This window comes from Felis catus, chromosome D1 (assembly GCF_018350175.1).
Source record: "Felis catus isolate Fca126 chromosome D1, F.catus_Fca126_mat1.0, whole genome shotgun sequence".
NCBI classification, from domain to species: Eukaryota; Metazoa; Chordata; class Mammalia; order Carnivora; family Felidae; genus Felis; species Felis catus.
Window position 1 is genome coordinate 58563926 of NC_058377.1, and position 22623 is coordinate 58586548.

Here is a 22623-nt window from a genome sequence, read left to right on the forward strand (position 1 = left end):
AACCTCTTAAAGATAGCATTCTGGTTGTGTCCCTTCTGTGACTTCCATGTGCTTACCATAAAGCCCAGCTCTTCTGCAGCAGCCACAGTGACCACCTGTCCACCGCTAACCGCTCTGGGTTTCTTCCAGCCCCCTGACCTTTGTTCCTGCTGTACCCTCTGCCAGAATGATTCCCTCCGGGCTCTCCCCCAACTTAGCTCTAAACTACCTTCAGGTCTCAGCTAAATACCCCAACCTCAGAGAAGCCCTCCCTGGCCTCTGACACCAGGGCAGGCCCCCATTCTGTGTTCTCATCTTTCTGTGCACTTTTTTTTTAACATATAAAAGCAATGTATTTTTTGTGTGGCAAAACGTACATCATAAAATTTGCCATTTTAATCATTTTTCAATGTACAGCTCGGTATACTCACATTAAATACATTCATGTGGTTGTGGAAGCATCATCACCATCCATCTCCAGAACTTTCTACTCTTCCCCAACCACAACTATATACCCATTAAACATGAACTCCCCACTTCCTCTCTCCCAGCTCCTGGCAACCACTGTTCCATGTTTCTCTCTCTATGAATTTGACTACTCTAGGTCCCTCATGTAAGTGGAATCATACAGTTTTTGCCCTTTTGTGACTGGTTTATTTCATTTAGCATAACGTTCCAAAGGTTCATCCAGACTGTGGTGTGTGTCAAAATTTCTTTCTGGATGAACAATATCCAGTTTTTCCAGACACACTTTCCATGCGTTTTGCACCCTCATTTGTCCTCACATATGGTTTGTCAGTCCAGGAGACAGGACCTGATCACTCATGCTCACTGCCGAACCCCCACAGAGAACACTACCTGCACCCGGAAGATGCTTGTTGTGGATTTGTGGAGTAAACGAATGAACACTCTGGATGTTTCCAGGGCTCTACCTTCGACCCTTTGCTCTCACTCTACTTAGGTGGCTTGAGTAAATTTGTCCTCAACAGTGCCTACCAGGCCCTACTTCAGCTCAGATCCAGGTTCTCTGTCCTGGGCCTCAGACCCTCATATGCATCCTGGCTCCAGGCCCTTCCCACATCTGAACCTGAACTTGCCATCTTGCCCCACCTTTCACAGGTGGAGTTCCTAGAGTGCTTCAGTCACCCAGACCGGGAGCCCAGGTCTCATCCTGGGCTTCCCCACCTTGCCCCTCACAACCAACCACTTACCATGCCTGGCCTGACCACTCCACTTCCTGAATGTCTGTCCCCAACTCTCCCTCCCTGTTGCCTCTGCCTGGGTCCTGGCCTCTCCTCCCCCACCCACCTTCAGTGGCCTTGGCCTCCTCTTCCGCTGCCCACCTTCCTAGGAGTCAGAAAGATGTTGTAAAGTATGAGTCAGGCTATATGCCGCCCCTGCTCAAAGCCCTTCACTGATTCTCCAGGGCCCCTGGTAGAGCCCAAACTTTCTTCCTGGTATGCAAGGTCCTTACCATGTGGCCCCTGCTGGCTCCCCCAGCATCACCATAGGACCAACCCTCTGTGCTCTGTGCCAGCCACATGGACCTCCAAAAGTGCAGGCCTCTCCTACTCAACTCTGCACAAGCTGTTCCTGCTGCTGAGAAGACAGGTCAGGAAGAAGCTAGCACCTCCTCCAGGGAAAATTCCCTGACCCCATGCCTCACAGGTGCTCTCTCAATGCTTTCACAGTGACCATATACTCAGCTATGTCCCCGACAGGACTATGAGCTCCTGTGGCAGTGGCTTGTCTCTCTTATTCGCCCCTGTGCTGCCTACACCTGGAACAGGACCTGGCACACAACAGGTGCTCAACATTTTATTCCATTCAACAAATATTTTCCCAATCAATGAACAAAATGGGAGGAGGAACACTGGGGGTGGGTCACAGATCTAAGCTCAGGCACCAGGGCTGCCAGAGGTAGGTGGCAGAACAGTAAAAGGAGGGAGCACCTGCCCTGGGGCGGCCTGGTCTAGTCTCATTGAGACCCCTCTAAGATCTCTCCTGCCCTGGAGGGGGGGGGCTTCCTCCTCTGGGGCAGTCACATGAGAGGGGTTCTCCATGGAAGGGTGATGTGTACCAGGGTCATTCCTCTCTTCTCTAGCCTCCATCCCCTGTCCACAAAGTGGGTTTGTTTCCATATGTTTGACAGCTTCCTAGACTCAGAATGGCCACTCTCAGGGGCCTGGACCAGCCTCAAGCCTCACCTGCATCAGGGTTCGCAGCGACTCCACGTATGACTGCTCTGTGTCCAGCAGGGTCATGGTCACGTGCTTCCGCATGTCCTTGGGGGACAGAAAACAGAGGGTGAGCAGTGCCTTGTTCCCCTCAGACCCCGCCACCTGCAGTCACGTAGACCCAGAGAACCTATCCACATCCTCTCCCTGGCCTTCAAGGCCTGCCTTCCCACCATCCAGGACTGTTGGCTGTTACCCCAAATCACCGCAGACCTCCACTCTGTCAGGTCTTTGCTCAGACGCTCCCTGTGCAGGGAGGGCCCTCTCCCTGCATCTCAAACTCCTTGCTTTCCAGAGTATGCCCCTCAATCCTTCACCACCACCCCCATGACTGTTGGCAGACCTAGTTATCTACTGTTTACTTCATGGTTTTCCACTGGGCTCCTGGAAAGGACCCAAAACAATCAATAACTCTCACATTTGCAAAGGAAGATGCCTCCAGCCTACCCCCCACTCCAGCTGCCACCTCTGAAAACCCCACCTTCAGGATCCGTGCTGTGGGGTCAGACCCTACTAGGTTGGGCTTCAAACCACCCCTGAGCATGGAAACTGTGACCTCCTGCCACAGATGAAGAAAAGATGGCTCAGAAAGGTGAAGTCGGTGCCAAAGTTCACACAGCCAGATGGGGGTAGGGTTCATCCACTCTCAGACAAGGCTAGATCCCAGGTCTCTTCGTAAAAAAGAGGTTAACTGAGCTCTACTCCACACCAAGCACTGCTCTAAGCATTATACATTATTTCATCCTTCTGACCACCCTGTGAGGTAGATAGATGTTATTCTTCTTCCCATTTTAAGGATGGGGAAAAGGAGCCCCAGAAACTAATGCCTCCATCCAAGAATCTGATGATCTACAGTACAGAGTCCCTAAGGGGCTGCCCAGAATCTGCACCCACACCTCCAGGGATAGGGTGTGCATCCCTGACAGGGCGGTCCCTATTCAATGGGAAGGCTTTGCTAGAAGCCAGACACAGGATGCTTTCTCTGTGTTCAATTCCCTGAGACCCAGCTTACCTATTGTCCCTTGCCACCAGTTCCTATACCTCTGGCCCACTCCTCCAGGAAGCCTTCCCAGATGGTACCAGCTCCAACAGCTTCCCTTCCTGGTGAGGGATTCCACTCCAGGTCACCTCTAAGTCCCTGGAGTGGTTCTGAGCAAGGCCTCCTCTGGGCCCCAGATCTCTGGGGCTTATTCTCCCCTCCCCACGCTCCCCCCAAGCCTTAGCTCAACTTAGCCAGGACATCTGTCTGGACCCTGTCTCAGTCTCCAGCCATCAAGGCTTGTTGGGTTTGAGTGTATATTCTTTGCATGTGGCAATGGAAGGTTAGGTGTCCATGTCTGTGGTATCCCTCCACTCCCCATCCCTGGAGCCTCTCATGGTAGGGACTCAACCAGTGGAGCTGCCCTGGTCACTGCTCTGCACAGGGTCTATGTTTGCTGAGTAGACCCAAGCCCAAGGCCTGTTCGCCTTGCCTGATCCAGCCCCTGCTCACCCCTCTGCTCATGGTATGCCTCTCCTCCCTCTGACCCTCTCCCTTTGACCCAGGGACTTGGGGTCAGGTCTTTCCCCAAACCTGTCAACAATAAGACACTCAGAAAAGTAGACCCCAGTGCTAGGAACTTAGGGTTGGGAGGTGTGAATGACTCTCCATTGAGGGAGGGGAGGAGACTGGCTCTGCTCCATTCCGACCAGCTGCAGACTCTGTTTGGTGAGAAGACACTGGGCCCTGCCGTAGAGCCTCCAGCCCTCAGATCATCTATCCTCAGTGATCTGAAGGCGTTTAGAACACCTGGGCAGCTTCCAGTGGGAGGGAAGACAGCTGGGCTCACCTTAGGATGGAGAGTTTGGGAGAGCATCAAGGACCAGAAGGTCCCCCCAAGAAAAAGCCCAGATGCCCAATCTTCCCATTGTCCCTCAGGGCCATCTCAGCATTTCACAGATATGACCTCATTTCCACCTCACACTCACAGCTCTGCATCACAGGTGTCATCATCTCCACTTTACAAGTGAGGAAGTCAAGTCAGAGAGGTGACTGGACTTGCCCAAAGTCACACAGCCACTGACCGACAGAGTGAGGACCCAAGTCTCTTTAGCCATCTCAAGCTCAGTCTGAGGGCCCAAGCACCCAGAGTTCTCACCCAGACTGACTGGCTAGCCATGGGACACAGGGTCCCAGCCATACCTTTACTAGCTGTGTGACTTTGGGCCATCTAACTGCCTTGGGTTTTCACATTCTCCTCTATGAAATGGAAGGAATAAAGCCTCCCTCCCAGTACTGTGAAAGCAAAGAGCTGGGAAGCAGGGTAGCTCTCTCCACATACACTGGATCTTCAATTCCCAGCTGGACAGGGAGTTCCCTTAGAGTAGAACCAGACCAGGCTCGGCCCTGGGCCGCACAGTCACCCTCCCCCCTCAGGTTCCCTGGACCTGGCCCTGCTATGCCCAGTGGTGAGGGTCATGGGCAGCGAGGCCTCCTGAGGGAGGCAGGGTTGGTGCTGGGCCTGATGGGCCCAGAGGGCTGGGGTAACTCACACAGGGAGGCTGACGCTGCAACACCCGCCCTTCCCAGCCTCCTCCCTGCTTGAAAGCACAGTGGCTTGTCACTCAGCTGTCAGGTAGAGGCATAGAAAATAAGGCCAGCTCTCTGTCACTGCATGGAGTGCCCTTCTGCACGTGCCCAGACACGGGTGTGAGTGTATGTGGGGGTGGGGGAGCCAGGGGAAGCAAGAGACAGGCAATGCAGCTGTCAACCAGATCAGCGGGCCCACCTGTTCTGGGCGGGACAGCCCTGTAGGCCTAGCCTCCCCCAGAGCCCGTCACCCCTCAACAGCTCCATCCCTAGACCTTCACTATATGGAGCACTGAAGTGGGAGGGAGGACGGGGGGGGGGGGGGGGGGCGCTAAAGGGATACAGCAGGAAGACGGGGGGGGGGGGGGGGGGCCGGGGGGCCTCTCCTACCAGTAAGATTGGGACATGCTGACCCAAAGCTTAAAACGCTATATACACAGCATGAAAACAGAGACACACGTACACAGAAGAAGCTGTAAAGGCCAGACACTCCGCAAAGAGACGAAAAAGAAATGCAGCCAAGCCACCTAGCTGAGAACCAGGGCCTTGGGCCCAGAGATGTGAGGTGGTGGGGAGAAACACACACACCACAGCACAGGGAGCGGGGGGGGGGGGGGGGGGACAGAACCATAGCCCCCACTGGAGCCCAGAAGAGCAGGATAATCAGAATCCAGGCCCAGAGAAACACACAAAGGCATGGAAAAAGCCCCTGGAGGAGAAGAGCACTGAGCCAGGAATGGGGACACCACAGCATGACACCTCCAAGGCCCAGCGGGTCCAGTGGCAGGGAGAGAATGGCAAGGGGGGGGGGGAGCAAAATTGGCTACCCTCAACTTCCCATCCCCCCAGCACATATATACACCTGGGGACTGCAACAGGCCTGCAGGAAAGAGGCTGGTAAAACCTTCCCTTCCTGAGCCTGTGAACCCAGGATACCTCTGGAGACAGTCTCTGCCTACAGGCTGATCCATATCAGGCACTAAGTACCACTAGGCCTTGCTGAGGCTGGATCTCAGGGTACAGGCCTCTCACCCCAGTTGAGTTTGCCAGCCCTTCTGCCATTCCAAGCTTGCATTCTGGTGGCACCAAACCTCAGCGCTCTGCCAGCCACACCACCCCTGCCATGGCTCCTCATACCTTCAATCTCCCTGCCCCCATCACTAGTCTCTGAGCCCCCAGGCCTGTGGCCACGCAGCTGGTGTGCCTGATCCGAGTTCCCAGTCCTGCGCTCTCAGTAGGACCCATGTCTCCCTCAGGCCCAGATCCGCTGAGTTCTAGGTTTCGACCCAGGTCCCTGGCTGTCTCTTCCCCTCCCCCTACCTGGGCCTCCCCAGGCTCCTCAGCGTCAGCACCGCTGCTCCTGGCGGGCTCCCCGGAGGCGGTGGCCGGGCCCAGATCGCGCATATCTTCCAGCGCGATGGTGAACTGGGCCAGGGTCTTCACCATCTGAAGCATGCGGCCGGGCCGCCGCCAGGGCGGAGATGCCGGGGCGGCGGGGGACGACGGGCCCCCTCTCTCCCACCGTCACTCCCTCCGGGGGCTCAGCCCCGCCGCAGCGGCTATCGCGGTGTCAGTTCCAGCGTAGATCTGATAGCGAAAACTCGGGCGGCGGCGCTGTTGCCTCCTCTGCTCAGCGAGTGCGCCCAGCGAGCCAGGCGCGCTTGGCGCCGCTGGCGCGGGGGAGGGGAGCGGAGGGGAGTCCCCGCCCTCGCCCACCCTGCTCCGCCCACCCTCTCAGAGCCGCCCAGTCTCCCCCAGCACGCTGCAGGCGGCCCGACCTCGCCCCCGCCGCTCCCCCACGCAGCGGCCTCCCTTTGCGGACCCATCCCCCTCTGAGGACGTAAGTCGGCGCACACCAGTCGACAAAGGCAAGTACACTGAGACATGCACGTTTTGTCCACACCTGTACCCACGCAGGCACACACAGGGGCATGCACGGATCTACACAGAAGAAGCCCATGTACATAGAAACTTGTCCTCCCGCCTTGATGTGTATACACGTTTGGGTGAAGGCCAAGGGCACACACATCAACGTAGTCCCATACAGACCCTGACACACATGAACCCGACCCAGTGCTGCACAGTGGCACACGCTTCTGTCTTCACACAACTATAATCCAGCACAAACAGGCGCACATATTTAGGGATGCGCATCTCTGGAAACTGACATTGTTCTCCCATCCAGGGGCAAAGCATTAAGGGCCTCATAAAGGAAAGAGACGACACTGAGTCATGCCTACTCCCACCCCACCCAGTTGACCTGAATCCTGTATTTGAGACAGTCTCAGAGAATTCCAGTCCTATCCCCCTTCACCTCACCCCCCATCATGAGGAGGGGTTCGGGCATTTACAACCCCCACCACATCGTTAGATGATGCTTCAGAATGTTTCCAAGCATGATCCCCAGGATCTGTTCCTCAAATTGAAGGTGATGTCAGAACCCATCCCAGAACCACTTAATCAGGAGAGGGAGCAGGGTGAACTTTGTTTTGTACTAGCTGCCGCCTCCTACCAAGGGGCTCTCATGCACCCTGCAGCTGACTGGGGATCCGTCTGCTGTGCCTCAGCTCTGCTGACCTTATACTCCTTTAGTGTATGAGGTCTCCCACACTCAACAAACTCCTGATGCCCTCCCCCAAACCTGCTTTCCCTTGGGTTTCCTGCACAGTGGAGATCTTCTGACCCTATTGCCCAAGGCAGTTCCCTCTATCCCTCTCTCGCCTTGTTTGATATGCCCCAACCATTTTTTTTAATGTTTATTATTTATTTTTGAGAGAGAGAGAGAGAGAGAGAGAGAGAGAGAGGGCATGCACGCATGAGTGGGGGTGGGGGGGCAGAGAGAGAGGGAGACACAGAATCCAAAGCAGGCTACAGGCTCCTAGCTGTTAGCAGCACAGAGCCTGATGCGGGGCTTGAACCTATGGACCGAGAGATCATGACCTGAGCCAAAATGGGACACTCAACTGACTGAGCCACCCAGGTGCCCCCAACCATTTCTGTTTTATCTCCTAGAAACAGACCAGGCTCTCTCCTGCCTCAGGGCCTTGGCGGACACCTTTTCCCTCTTCTAGGAGTGTTTTTGCTATTCCTTTAAGATTAATCTTAGTGTAAATGTTACCTCCTCAGGGAAGCCCTCCCTGATCCTCAGATTAGGCCAGGTACACCTGCTCTGTGCTCTCAAAGATTCTCAGTTTTTCTTAACCAGGTATCACAGTTTGTAATTACACATTTGAGCAATTGCTAGATTGATGACCATCTCCTCCCAGGAGACCCTGAGGGCGGGGGTCCATGTCCCTTTTGTGAACCACAGCATTCTGCACATAGATGTTAGCTAATACACTAAGCAGTCATCACAGGGAGGCAAACCTTGCAATTCCCTGCTCACGAACCTCCCCTGGCAGTCCCATGGCACAGGATCAACCCCTCTTGCTGGCCCTTGCAGCCTCCTGTGCTGCTTGGCCCCCCTGCTACCTTCCCCTGTTTAGCCCTCAACCAGGTGAATCCACATCCTACAGCCCCGTCCAAGGGTATTATTTCTCATCCTCTCCTGAGAGGGCAGGACATGGACCCAGCAGCACTGGCCTCCTCAGGGAGTCCAAAATGTCCAAAACTAAAATTTTAACTCCCCAACAGACAATCCCAAAGAAGTCAACAATGAAAACAAGAACAGAATTCCAAGAGAGTAGAAAGAGAAAACAGGTGTGACCCCCACCTGGCAAGGGCTCCCAGAGCAGTGAGGCTACATTAGGGGGCAGAGCCTGACACATGAGAAGTGCTTGCTAAGTTTGTGCTGCCTAAACAATTGGTGAACCCATCTGTCTCTCCTGTGTCCCATGAAGGCCTGGCCCAGAGTAACCCTAAGCCAGTTTGTTGAATGAAAGAATGAATGAAAGCATGAGTGTGTGCTCTGCACCAACTCCCTTGCTGGTCCCTCTATGGCAATGGCTCTCAAAGTGCAGGCCCTGTGTACCTCCAGGAAATGTGGTAGAAATGCATATTCTCAACTCCCCCCCAAACTACCCTATTCACCTGACCTGAAACTCTGGATGGGGCCCAGCAATCTGTGCACTGGCAGCACAGAGCCTTCAAGGCCTAGAGCCTGCCTGGCCACCACATCCCCTCTCAGGGCACATGTCCTGGCCGAGCCCCTTCTGCCCCTGGGAGGCGGAACAAGGGTCCTCCAGGAGGGCCGCAAGCCCTCCTCTGCCTCTAGTTTGAACCAAGAATTCCAGTGAGTCCATCTGCTTCTTACCCTCCCAATGGGATGGATTATGGACTTCCCTGGCGGTGGGGCTTACAGTTCTCCTCCCCTCAGGGCTGGGCACATGGGGGGAGGGTTTGGAACAGCCAGACCAGTTGACTGAGTGATGATGTGAGCACAGAGGATGGACACACCCCGTGGACACATCTAAACAGCCAGGTCCCAAAGATAATCCCACACTAGTAGGAGGACTGTGGTTTGAGGGCCCATCTCTGGCCCATTGCTTGATCACTCTGGCTAGTTAACCCACAGCTGGCTTTCTCTCAGAGCACCTCCTCCTCCATCTGACCCTCTCTCCAGCTAAATGATCTGGGGCCTCATTTCCTCTGAGTTTTTGGGAGGCAGTGCATAGCTTGTTAGTAAGGTGCATCCATTCCCTTACTTCAGTAGGACCAGGCCCTGCACAGATGAATCCACTCTGGCTGGCATCCAGGAGCTCCCAGACAATACATAGGGCTCAGCAAAGGGAGTCACCTCTGCCTGGGGGGGTAGGGGGTATTCAAGGAGGGCTTCCTGGAGGAGGCAGGGTTTGAACAACATTTGGAGGTCAAGAAATCCAGAGGCATGTAGGTGCCCAGATGGCAGAGTTCAGGAGGCTGCTGCCCCGGAGAAGGGGGCTGGGCTTGATGCTAAGGCACTGCGTGCTGCAGCTTCATTAAAGATGGCTAATTACATCCAAGCCTGTTGCCATGGCAACAGGGGAGCTAGTGGGGTGGGGAAAGGAAGCTGAGAGAAGGAACAGGAACATATAGCTGCTGAATCAGAGTTTCCAGGCATCACCCCCACAAAGGCATGGGCATTGGAGCCCCTCAGAGTGAGGTCAGCTGGGAAGGGGGCTGGGGGCACCATGTATGTCCAGAGCACCCCTGAGCAGGTCTGGTTCTGTTATTGTTCCACTGAACTCCCCTTTTAGGTACTGACGTCTCTTTTCCTTTTGGGTATCTATGGTTGTTTGGAGTGGGTCTGGCTCAGAATAGTTTTTATAAGTATATGAGGTGGTTGGTAAGGGCCCTCCTCTCCATACTGCATACCGCACACCCCACCACAACACATATACCACCCTCCTCCCACCAAACAGCTCCTATCCTCCTTAGTCAAGGGAAGGTGAGAGGGGACAAAAGGGCTCTGCTCCACAAGACCACCACCCCACTAGGATAAGCAGGTTGGGCACCCCAGTTGGGTGGGACCACCCTTCTGCTACTCCTGGGGAACACCTAACCCTCCCTACCTCCCCCCAGTAAGCTGATATTGCCCCATCTCTAAAAGAAATCCAATACCTTGTTTACCTGCCTCCAGACACATCTCCCACTGTGGGCTCCCCCAAGACCTCCTACAAGACTTCTTGCCCACTTGGGGACACTTGGTCCTCCTGCAGCTAGTGCTGGACCAACTGGGGCCCAGTCATGAGAAAGGACACACGGATGGACAAATGGATGGGTAATAAGTAATGGCTGACTAAATGAATAGGATGATCATAGGTGAATAACTAAGTGGAGGGGTGAATAGAATGATGAATCAGTAACAAATGAACACACAAATGGCTACACGGACACGACACACGGTTCAATAGATGGGTAATTAACTGAGTTTTAATTTTCTTCATTTGTTGATTAGTTCAACAAGTATTTATTGAGTACCTACCAGGTACCAAGCACTACGCTGGGGATTTAATTTTTTCAAGTTTATTTATTTATTTTGAGAGAGAGAGAGAGAGAGAGAGAGAGAGAGAAAGCATGAGTTGGGGGTGGGGCAGAAACAGAGGGAGACAGAATCTAAGAATCCTAAGCAGGCTCTGCACGGTCAGCTCAGAGTCCAATGCAGGGCTCAAACTCATGAACCATGAGATCATGACCTGAGCCGAAGTCAGATGCTTAACCAATTGAACCATCCAGGCACTCCTATGCTGGGGATTTAAAGATAAGAGGTCTATGCCCTGCTGGGTACCACAGTCTGAGTGGGAAGATAGGAATTGAAAAAGGAATGACAAATGCAAGGCAGGTTCTGGGGCAGTGGGTCTCATCAGGCTCCTGTGGGGTGGGGAGGGGTCTCCAGCCTTTCATATCTGCATAGCTCTATATGAGTACTTGCCACAGAGGGTCTGGACCCCAGAGCTGCCCAAACCAGATTGGGAACACCATAATCTTAGAATCCTCACCATCACTAATGCTGTTTGAACATTTTTCAGGTGTCAAGCACCCCATTATTGCTTTCCAAGCCCTGGCTCCTTTAATCTCCACAGGAGCCCTACATCAAAGGCTGTTATTGTTTCTCCTCTATTTTACAAACAAGGAAACTGAGGCTCAGAGTGGTCACCTGACTGATAAGGGGTGCATCTGAGGTGACTGTCTCCAGGGCCCATGCTCTTAAAACCACCCCTCCCCTGTGAGGAGAGCCCGTCTCCACCTCCCCTTAGCCTCGTGCACTCAGCTTGGCCTCCCCCACCTTCCTGGTGCACTAGTCTGCATTACCTTTCTCCAGCCTCATTTTGTACCGAGATGATTACATAAACAGGTTCTCCTGACGCAGAATGGTTTGGGTGGAAAATAAAATGCTGTCAACAGGCAATGCTGGAATCAAGGAGGATGCTCTTCTCTGGGAACCAAGCCCTGGCTAATTGCCCAGATGGACTGTCTGCCCTTCCTGACCCCATCAATGTCCACCGTTATGGGAACTGAACGTTCCCAACCTAGTGGGCTATTCATTTCACTGATGGTGCTGCCCTCCTCAGGTCCTCAGGTTCATCAATGAGACCAAAGTTCCAAAAGAGGGACTTCTTGGCATAGAAATTAAGAGGGCAGACTCTGAAGCCAGACAGCTTGGCCTCACATCCCTGGCTCTACCACTTACTAGTAATGTGACCTTGAACAAGCCACTTCTCCTCTTGGGGCACCAGTATCTCCATCTGTTCTTGTCTAAGACCCCTTCCCTATTCTTCCTGTCATTTGTCCCTTCCCCCTGCCTTCCCAGGTCATGGCCTATCCCCTATAGACACTCTCTTCCGGAAGGAGGAGCCTCTCAAGGCTCCACCAAGTTCCCAAGCCTCATAGGCAACTTCAAGGGCAGTGTCCAAGCCACAGAGCTCCCTCGGGACTGGCTGCTCAGCGTGAGTCCAAGAATTCTGGGGAATATGTTTGGGAATGGGAAGGAGAGATCAAGGACCGAAGGAGCCTCAGGTCCTTCCTGCCACAGGAAGGCCACTGCCCTGCTGAGGTGGGACTGTGTGCACCTGGAGGTGGGACTGTGAGTGACACAATGTGTGTCTCATCTGTGTGGACTCACCCACATGTCTGTGTATACTCTTGTCAGTGGTCTTCTGTGACCGTGTGACTGTACAGCCCATCAGTGGGTGATAGTCCGTTTGGTTCCATGGCAGAAATGAAAAGTGAGGGCCACTTCAATAATATTCAAAAGTAGCTATAGCTGGGGAGTCTGGGTAGCTCAGTTGGTTAGGCGTCTGACTCTCCATTTCAGCTCAGGTCATGATCTCTCGGTTCATGAGATCGAGCCCCATGCCGGGTTCCAGGCTAATAGTGCACAGCCTGCTTGGGATTCTCTCTCCCTCTCTCTCTGCTCCTTCATTGCTCATGCACGTGCTCATGCTCTCTCTCTCAAACTAAATAAATAAACTTAAAAAAAAAAAAAAGCTATAGCTGTTGTTTCCTGAGCACTAAATATGTGCCAGGCACAGGCTAAGACTTTACATCACTGTCTTATTTTATCCTCTTAACCACCCCCAGGAAGTCGTGGCAGATTGCATTTTTCAAAGATAGCTATCACAATATTTTCCATGCCACATGCTCTTCTCGTAGTGTGGTACTGACACTCTTCCATAGAGTGATGAGGTTTATGTCTCCTCCCCCTTGAAACTGGGTGACCTTTGTGACTGCCTCAATTAACAGAATATAGCAGAAAAGATACTATGTGACATCCAAAGCCAGGCCATAAAAATGCCATGTACTTCCACCTTGCTCTCTTGGGTCACTCATTCCTGAAACCCGGCTGCCACGTTGTGTGGAAGCCCAGGTCACATGCAGAGGCCTGTGTATAGTGTTCTAGCTGACCACCTAGATAAGGTCCCACCCAAATGCCAGCACGATTGCCAGACCTACAAATGAGCATGCCTTCAAGGTAATTCCAGCGCAGTCACTATGTGGCTGCAACTGCATGAAAGACTGAGTGAGAGCTACCTAGCTGGGGAAACTGAGGCTCAGAGAGGTAACGATGGCCATACAGCCAATAAGTGGCATAGCTGGGGTAAAAACCCAAGGTTCTTAATTTCCTAAAGGGAGGAAGGAAGGAAGAGGATAATATCTGCACAGACCTAGGTTTCATCTACTGGCCCAGAGGAGTCCAGCTGGGACTCCAACCTCAGCAGCACTAGAAAATCTCACCACTCTTTCTAGAAACTGACCCTGATAGCTGACAAGAGGTTCAAGGTGGCAGCTCTCACTCCCTGTGCTGGGGCTCAGGGCCAATTTCTGGCTGATGAACTGTGCTGGCCACCTCTCAACCCAGAAGAGACACCTCCACCCACTGCACTCCTGAGCCCCTCCTGGGCCTCCAGGAATGACGTGCACTCCCCACAACCTTGGTGGGGTCTTACTTTTACTACCAGCTCCTGTTTAGTGAGGTGCTGTTCCTCATGCATTATCTCATTTAATCCTGACACCAATCCTCTAAGTTATGTATAATATTACCTCCATCTTAAAAATGAGTAAACAAAGCCTCCAAGAACTGAAGCAACATGCCTGAGGTCAAGAAGTTGGACATGGCAAAGCTGGGATTTGATGCCACGTCAAGTGACTTCACCAGGGTCACAGAGCACATAAATGAGTCAAGCCAAGCCCAGAATCCCTTGAACTAGGTGGTGACAAGCTGTATTCTCTTTCCTGGATGATTGGCAACAATAGGAGACATGGAAATAGGAGGAAGGTCTCTCTGTGTCCGCCACCCCCACCACTATAAGGTCCAAAAAGGCAGAGACCAGGTCTCTCTGTGTTCATACCTGTGTCCCTGACATACACCAGGTGCACAACACATATGTGTCAGATGACTGACTCGCTCTGTGACTAAGCAGAGTTGCTCCCCAGTCTGGGATCAGGTCCCCCTCTGTAAACAAATGAGGGAGGAAGGAGGGTTCAGGTGGACTCTAAATTCCTCACCATGCTCCCTGAAGGAGGTGGTAAGTGAGGTCACGCCAGAGACAGCCAATGGACAGCCTGGCCATCCTCCTAGATTTCCTGTGCCAGGCAGGATTCAGCCTTCTGGCCTTAGTGAGAAAGCTTGGGCTCCAGAACTGCACTTTTGCCAGACACCCACAGATGGCAGCAGAGGCCTGCATGGCAGAGGCTGTGGGGCATGTGGTTTGAATTTAACTGGTCTTTTTTCATGTGGGTTTTTTCCCTTTATTCTTCTCTGCCCTCCCCCATTGCCACTTAATTTCAAGAAGATACAGCTGGACCTTCCAGCTTGGGAAGGAAGAGTTTCTTAACATCAAGGATAATGGCCGGAAGCAGGAGGTGGGGGGTAGGTGGATAGACAAACTCCAACAGATGTGAAAAACACCTCCTGACCAGCTAAGAAATTATGAATTTACTCATTTCCAGGGCCCGAGAGGCTAGACTGTCATCTCCACTTTTCAGGTAGAGAAACTGAAACCCAGATCTTCCGGGACCTACATCTGAGTCTGAGAGGCCAAGTTGGCTCACTCTTGGCAGCCAGGGGTGGGGAGCAGGGATACCATTGGGAATCTAATGAAGCCTTAGAGCAGGATTTGTTAAATCTGGCAACCCTAGCTCCCAGGAAATGCACCCACCCACCCCTGCGCACACTTCTGCCCGCAATAGTGGTCTGGCCTGTGGCCCCAGTCCTAGCTCAGAACCTGTGTGTGAGATTACCTCCCAGAACCCTCTCCTCTGAGCTTGATAAATTATTTCACTCAAAATGGCCAAACCTTGCACAGCATAGAACACCGCACAGGGATTTGGGCCCCTATGGTCTGGGTCCAGGGCTGTGACTTTCTAGCTATTGCAAACATTCCTTCCCTTCAGCCTCAGTTTCCCCACTTGGAAAATAAGAGTGAACACCTGCTGCACGGTAGGTGCTCTGCCAAGGAGGGCTCCCCTCCCTCATCTCCACCCAGTTCTCTAGCACACAGGGAGGCTGGGGTAAGGGATCGTGGGAACGGAAGTTATCCAGTGTCTGTTTCCAGACCCTCCCGCGGGCTCCCTCCCTCCCTCAAACCCAGGCACAAGCTGAGGGGGGAGGTGGGCTCCATTTGTGTGTGTCTTCAGGGTGGGATGGGGTGTCCTGCCTCTAGAGCGGAAGATGACTCACTGGGCTGTTGGCCAGGCACCCTGGGAAAGGCCAGGCCAGCCTCAGGCCAGAGCCCCAGGGAGCTGAGAGGCAAGGAGGAGGGGGCAGGGCCTGCCTGAGTTGTAGATATAATCCTGGGGGCTCTCAAAGCACGGCAGACAAAAGAGGCAATCTTCCCCACTTACAACGGTGCTAGAAACTATACTCAACTATACTCGGACCACCAACGGCTCAGCCTGGGAAGCTTGAGGTGTTATCAGCTCCTACCAACCTACTAATCTGATCTCTGTTCTAGGTGTGGATGGTGCTGGAACAAAGGCAGAAGTGCTTCCTCCCCTCTGGAACTTACAGACTTCAGTATCCATGCCTAGAACAGAGTCTGGCCCACAGTAAGTGCCCAGTATGTATTTGTGAATCAGTGAATGAATGAAAGTAAGTTTCTGTGTAATGAATGTGAACAGCAACCTTAGAATTCCCATGTTCAAGCCTTCCTTGAAGGAAGGAGCCAGAGACAGGACCATTCCTTCTCATTCTACATATAGACAAATGTGGCTCAGAGAGGAAAGTGTCTTGAGATCCCCCAGGGCAGCAGGCAGTCAGCTGAGGCTAGAACTGGGCCCTTGGGGCTCTTTCACTAAATCTTGTCCAAAGGGGCCCAACCCACTGGGAGGCATTAAAGCCCCAACCTCCCCTGCCCCTACCCTATTCCAAGATCCAGGGGACACCCCAGGAGAGGAGCAAGTTCCATTCATCAGTCACTCTGGCCCTAAAGTACACCCTGTGTACCCTGACCCAACCCAGAGCCCAGGGAAGCTCCTCCCATCATACTAGACAAGCCCAGGGTGGTCAAGATGCCCAGGGACGGTGAACACGGTCTGTTCAACAATCCCTCCACCCCAGCCTCCAGGGGGCTGTCACTGGGTCTGGGCCATGCTGGTAGAAATGGGCTTTAGCTTGGGCTGACCAGCGGCTTCCAAGCCTTGCTGCTCTGTATCAGCAACTAGTGACCAGTCCTAATGCCTGGGCAGCCACAGTCACCCATGTGTGCATGTGTATGTGCATGCACACGCAACAGGATTCACAGCTGGAAGTCAGACTGAGACAGGTCTACCTAGGTAGGCTCCACTACCCCAAGCCCCCAGGACCAGGACTAACACTCCAGGAAGCTGTCCTGATATCCCAGATCTGGTGACTCCCCTTCTGTTCTGAGCAGCCTTGTGCTTCTGGAGTTGCAGGCTTGCTCTCCTGATACAGATAATAAGTGGCATCCATCATCCAGCACTTTACAGTTTACAAAATGCTTGCAGAGCCTAATCTCATCAGATCCTCACAGCAACTCAGGGGGGGATCCAAGGCTCAGTGGGGAGTCATAACTTGCTCAGGTTCTTGAGGTGGCAAGGCTGGGGCTCAAATCCTCCCCTCTGCCACTAACCTGCTGTGCCTAGGACAAAAAGAGAGCAATAGCATACAAATAGAAGTTAATCTATCTGGAGGTGTTCCTTCATGCTGTTTACAAGTATTTATTTTAATCTGCAGCTAGGCCTCCTGGGTGGGCCCTGTTGTTACCCTGCCGTACATAAGAGGAGATGGGCACAGAGAAGTTAAGGACTGGGCTCAAGGTCTCATAGCAGACAGGATTTGTGCCCACAGGGCACCCCAGGGTCGGGATATCCACATCTACTCCTCGGCGCAGGGGAGGAGGCATCTTCTAGTCCAGGGGATAGCAGCAGCAGAAGAGGACAAGGATACTCACCCTGCCTTCTTCACAACAGCGGGAAGTGACCACAAAGCTGTGTGAATCATGCACTTATGGAGTTCTTTAAAATGCCACGGAGAAATGTCCAGTGTAATATTAAATGGAAGAAGCAAGAAGCATGCATACTGCACCATCTCCACGTTACAAAATATACATACGCAGACATACATATGGATGTATATGTACATATACAGAGACTACACTGTGCTGGTGGCTGCCCCAACCTCCAGGAGGCCCACAGCTGTGCCACGGTTTCATCTATAGAATACAGAATATAAAGGGCTTACTTAGCACAGTGTGTGGAACAGAGCTCTCAATAAATATTGGATGGTTATGAATAACCAGAGAACCTCAGAAGGCAGGTCATCTCAGAGGTCAAGTGGACCAACCCCCTCCCGGGGTAAGCATCCCCTGGCAGTCCTTGCTTGCATAACCCCAGGGCCGAGGAGCTCACCCCCTCCAATGGTACCATGGTAACTCCTTCCACAATGGGGCAGGTCTGCTTGGAAGAAAGCCCAAGATGGGCCGGGCCCCTCAGTCCCTAGGCAGCATTAGCACTGGATGCTGGTGACCTGGGGAAGGATCTTCCATCTCCCATTCTAAAACCTTGGTCTCAGACCCTTCATGGGGCGATTCTCCAAGTGCAAGTTTGGAAGAGGCTTTCTAGGTGGCTCTCTTGTCCCCAGCCCAGGTGACCACCTCTGTCCCTCCCACTGTGTCTGGGATAACAACAGAGAAGCATTTGCTGGCAGCACTTTGTGCCTTTTCCATTTTCTCCTTTGGAAAACAAATGCGAAACCAGCTGGGTCTGACCTCCTCCCTACCCCACCCCCAACCCCTCTAGTCCCCCAGGGGCGGGAGGCCCTCTCTGCCTCCTCCCTGGACAACAGCCTGGTAGAGAACCCTGAGAGGAGGGGCCCTGTGAGCCCACTGTTGCCATGGCAATGGCAGCCCTGGAATTTGACCACTGGGGCCCGGGAGTGGGGGTGGGGAGTTGGTACAGGCCGTGTGGGGGCAGGGAGGAGGGTCCAGAGGCCCAAGATAGCCAAAAAGAGCAATGGCAGGGCAGGGGTCAGGGTCCCCTCCATGGCCTCAGTTTCCCCATCTGTAAAGGGGGAAGAGGTAAGGACCTCAAGCTCTTCCCTCCCAGCTCGAACCCAAACTGGAATCTGGGTGAGGGCCAGGGATGGCAGAAGCACACCAGGCAAGTCCAACTGCCCCTTTTGATGGATAGAGACCCCAGCGGACAGGGACTGGCCCCAGGTCACACAGCAAGTCCAGGGCAGTACCAGGAGTAGTCCCTAAGAGGGTGGTCTGTCCCTCTTTCTCCACTGGAGAGGACAAGGATGCCTGCTGCATGGTGGAGGGAAGAGGACCTCCATGATATGGCTACAGCTGGGCTGGGCCCCCAGTCCTCAGACAACTAACTGACAGTGTGCCTGCCCCAGCAACCCTCAGCATTCCTGGATCCGGAAGGCTGGCAGAGGGCCTGCCCCCCACCCCTGCCTGCAGTGCCAGGCTGCAGTAGGTATTTTTAAATGGGTGCCCGCCCCTCTCTGTCTTCCTGCCTGCCCACTCCAGGAACACTGTCAATTCTGCTGCCAGCCCCCCAACCCCCTCCACTTCAGCCCAGCCTCAGTGGGTGCTGGATCCATGGCCACCACCCTCTGTGCCCCTGCCTTCAGGACAGTCCTTCTTGCTGGCCATCTCCTCCCTCACAGTCAGCCCTGGGTTCAGGGTGATATCCAGGGCCCCTTCAGCTATACTCTAGGTATACTCAAGGCCCAGAGAGGGGATGGGACTTGTCCAATGTCATACAGCAGAGATGAGGCTTTGAGAATGCTATGGCACCAGCCTATGCCCCATCTCTGTCTATCACATTATACTCCTGTTGCCCCAAGCCCTTCTCACCACTCTGCCATTGACCTTCAATAGCTACAGCCTCCGGCCTTCACACCCACCTGGAAAAGATACTCCTGTTCTGGGAAGAAATAGAGTTGGAGCCATAACTCACACTACACACCAGGATAAATTCCAAACGGGTCAAAGATTTAAATGTAAAACAAAACAAGAAAACATAAAACACCAGAGGAAAACATGGGGAAACTGCTTTATAACCTTGGAGTGGGAAAGGCCTTTCTAAATGTGACTCCAAATACAGAAGTCTTAAAATAAAAGCTTGATAAAGTAGACCACATAAAAACAAAACCTTCTGCATGGTAAAAATATACCATAAACAAAGTCAAAAATCAAGTGACAAATCTGGAAAAAATATCTACAACTCATAACCCAGAAAATAATAAACCCCTTAATACTTTAAAGATTCCTAGAAATCGGTAAACAAAAGGCCAACAACCCAAGAGAAAAATGGGCAAAGGATATGAACAATTCATTGAAAGAGAATCCAAATGTCTCCTGGACATCTGGAAAGATGCTCAGCCTTACTCACTGTAGGATAAATGCAAATTAAACTACCCTGAGATACCATTTCACCTCTCAGACTGGGAAAATACTGCAGGTCCCACTTGGTGAGGCTGTGGGGAAACAGGCTTCTTACTCTGGTAATGGACCCCTCTGTAAAGCATCAAAGTCATAATCATATACCTTTCATCCCAGCGATTCAACCCCTAAGAAATTGCTCTAAACATACGCCAGTTCAGGGGCACTTGGGTGGCTCGGTCGGTTAAGCGTCTGACTTCCGCTCAGGTCGTGATCTCATGGTTTGTTGGTTCAAACCTCACACTGGGCTCTGTGCTGACAGCTCAGAGCCTGGAGCCTGCTTTGGATTCTGTGTCTCCCTCTCTCTCTGCCCTTCCACCGCTCTTACTGTCTCTCAAAAATGAATACATGTTAAAAAAAATTTAGGGGCGCCTGGGTGGCTTAGTTGGTTGGGCGTCCAACTTTAGCTCAGGTCATGATCTCATGGCTCATGAGTTCGAGCCCCACATTGGGCTTTGTGCTGACAGGTCAGAGCCTGGAGCCTGCTTCAGCTTCTGTGTCTCCCTCTCTCTCTGCCCTTCCCCCGCTCACTCGCGCGCTCTCTCTCTCTCTCTCAAAAAATAATAAAAATAAAAAATAAAAAAAACCATTTAAACATATGCCAGCCCATGTACAAAATAACCTCTGAAGAAGCTTGTTCACTTCAGCACTATTTGTAACAGGAAAAGACTGAAAATATCCTAAACATCCTTTAATGCGTGGCTAAATACAGATGTGGTAATCTGTGTGATGCGACACCACACAGCACAAGAAGAGACTGTGGAAGCTCTCAAAGCACTGATAAAGCAAGATCTGGGAAAAGATCTCATTAAGTAGACAACAGTGTGAACAGTGTGCCTCTTTCTGTGTGGAAAGAGAAGGAAAGACAGTGCATTTGCTGGTATTTGCATATAGAAGGATTCATAAGAACTAATAACGGGGTGTCCTGGGTGGGACAGGGTAGGTACTAGGCAGCTGGTGAGAGGCAGACTTTTTACCTTTTCTTAAACAAGTTTATGTACTTATTTTGAGGGGAGAGGGGCAGAGAGAGAGGGAAAGAGAAAGAACCCCAAACCGTGGCAGCGTGGAACCCAACGCAGGGCTCATGAGATCACAACCTGAGCCGAAATCAAGAGTCAGACGCTCAATCAACCGAGCCACCCAGGTGCCCTGACTTTTTACCCTTTTTGGTTTTTCTTAACCATGTGACTATAGTATCTATTCAAAATATTAAATACCTACATTGAATTTTTAAAAACTTCACCTTACAATCTGGCACCTGCTGCCTGCTCCAGGCTCAGCTTTGAACAGCCTTTGCAACCCTCATCTTCCTTCTCATCCATCAAAGGCTTAGCTTTGGCCTTTTTCTCAGAAACTGTCCCTTCTGTACACCCCCTCCAGAGTGTGGACTTTCTGGGCTCCCCCAGCCTCTGGGCAGCAGCCTCTGATCACCCCTGAGCACTGCCCTGTGTTTCCAGCCTACGCACAGGACCAGGTCCCAAGGGGGCTCCTGGTGACTAAAAACAAGATGAAAGAAGAAGTGGTTTGCTCTGGAACGCTGCATTGGAAGCCTTTGTCTTTGCTTTCTCTCTTCAGTTTCCCAGGCGGTCTCCTCTTGCACAATTCCCGTGCCACCTGTGGTCTCATACAGGACACCTTGCAGCCAGAGAGGAAGCCCCTAGCCCTTTCTGCAGAGAACTGGCAAATTGCTCCTTTAGCGCCCCCAGGCCTCCTCAGGTTGAGTGACGTCAGGGCTAGGCTTCCACCCAGCCAAAGCTTGGAAATGAGGCCCCAGCCTAGATGAAGGACTTGGGGCTAGAACTTGCTGGGCAACCCTGGCAATCCTGTCTCTCTCTGGGCCATAGATACTGACTGTAAAGTGAGATCATCCATAGGCAACTTTATAGCAGGGTGGGAATTTCTGCCAGGGAGAACCCAGCAGATTCCCAAGCCCACAGACCCCCACCCCACCTCCACAAAGCCCCTTAGCTCTTTTCCTATGGCAGCTGCCTGGGGGGATGTTTTGAGCCTCTCCCAGGGAACTCAGCATGTCCCCCTCCCCCACAGATGACTCTCTAGGCTATTCTTGGTGACCCGATCCACTTCTCCCCATCCCTGGGGCCCTTCCTCAGTCAGGCCAGGCCAGGCCACCTTCTCTCTCCTTCCAACTTTATGATTTCCCACTGATCCCCTGTGGTCAGTGGTCCAGCCCAGCCACCACAGTCATTATCACATTTAATTTTCACAAAAACCCTATAATGAACGTCATCATCATCATCACCCCCATTTTATAGGAGCATAAACTGAGCCACAGAGGGATTAAGTACTTGCTCACAGTCATATAGCTAAGAGGAAGAGCAGGCTTTGAACTTAAGCCATCTGGCTCCAATCTATATATATAACCATTTACACCAACACAGCTGGATGTAGGATCAAGTGTAAGCACTCAGGTTGACCCCAAACACTCTGGATGAGCTGGCCCTTGCTGACCCATCAGCACCAAGTCAAATTCTACCCACCTGTATCATACTCTGGTTGCATGATGCTCGTGCCATAGTAATTCCTCCAACCCATCACACTCTTACACACCAGGCCTTGGCATATGCTGGTCTCTGCAAGGTGCATCATCCTGTCTTTATGCTTGGCAATTTCTGACTCATCCAATGTTTTTGATGGCCAAAGAAGTGGGAGCCTAAGCTGTGTAGCAGGCCAGGTAGGCTAGTGCCCGAGATGGGCCAAGCCTGGTTTCTGAAGGGCCTTGGATCTGCCAGGCTCAGAGCTCAGGCTTTCTCCTGCCAATGTCCGTTCACATTTCCTTTTACTCTGAGCTCTGGGGGAATCTTTCCAATTCTAACCTAAATTACCTGCCCGCTGCCTCCCCCTGTCCCCAGTCAGTGATGGAGCTGGGCCAGACAGCATTCCCATACTGGGATCATGGCTAGCTGCTAACTCCTACCCCCCTCAAAGGGCTTGTACCTTCCCAGGCAGCAGCAGTCAACAATCAGGGTCTTCCCACCATCCAAAAGGT

The 22623-nt window shown here is 52.5% G+C and overlaps 1 protein-coding gene across 3 annotated transcripts in view; it reads right to left on the bottom strand.

The window, feature by feature from the left end:
* Window positions 1–22623, bottom strand: part of ARHGEF17 (Rho guanine nucleotide exchange factor 17) — a 58295-nt gene that overhangs the window by 17653 nt on the left and 18019 nt on the right. For all 3 annotated transcript variants that reach the window (XM_045038770.1, XM_023239455.2, XM_003992762.6), the window contains exon 2: window positions 2187–2264. In XM_045038770.1, the coding sequence (XP_044894705.1) occupies window positions 2187–2264 (78 nt within the window). The remainder of the gene's footprint in view (window positions 1–2186; window positions 2265–22623) is intronic.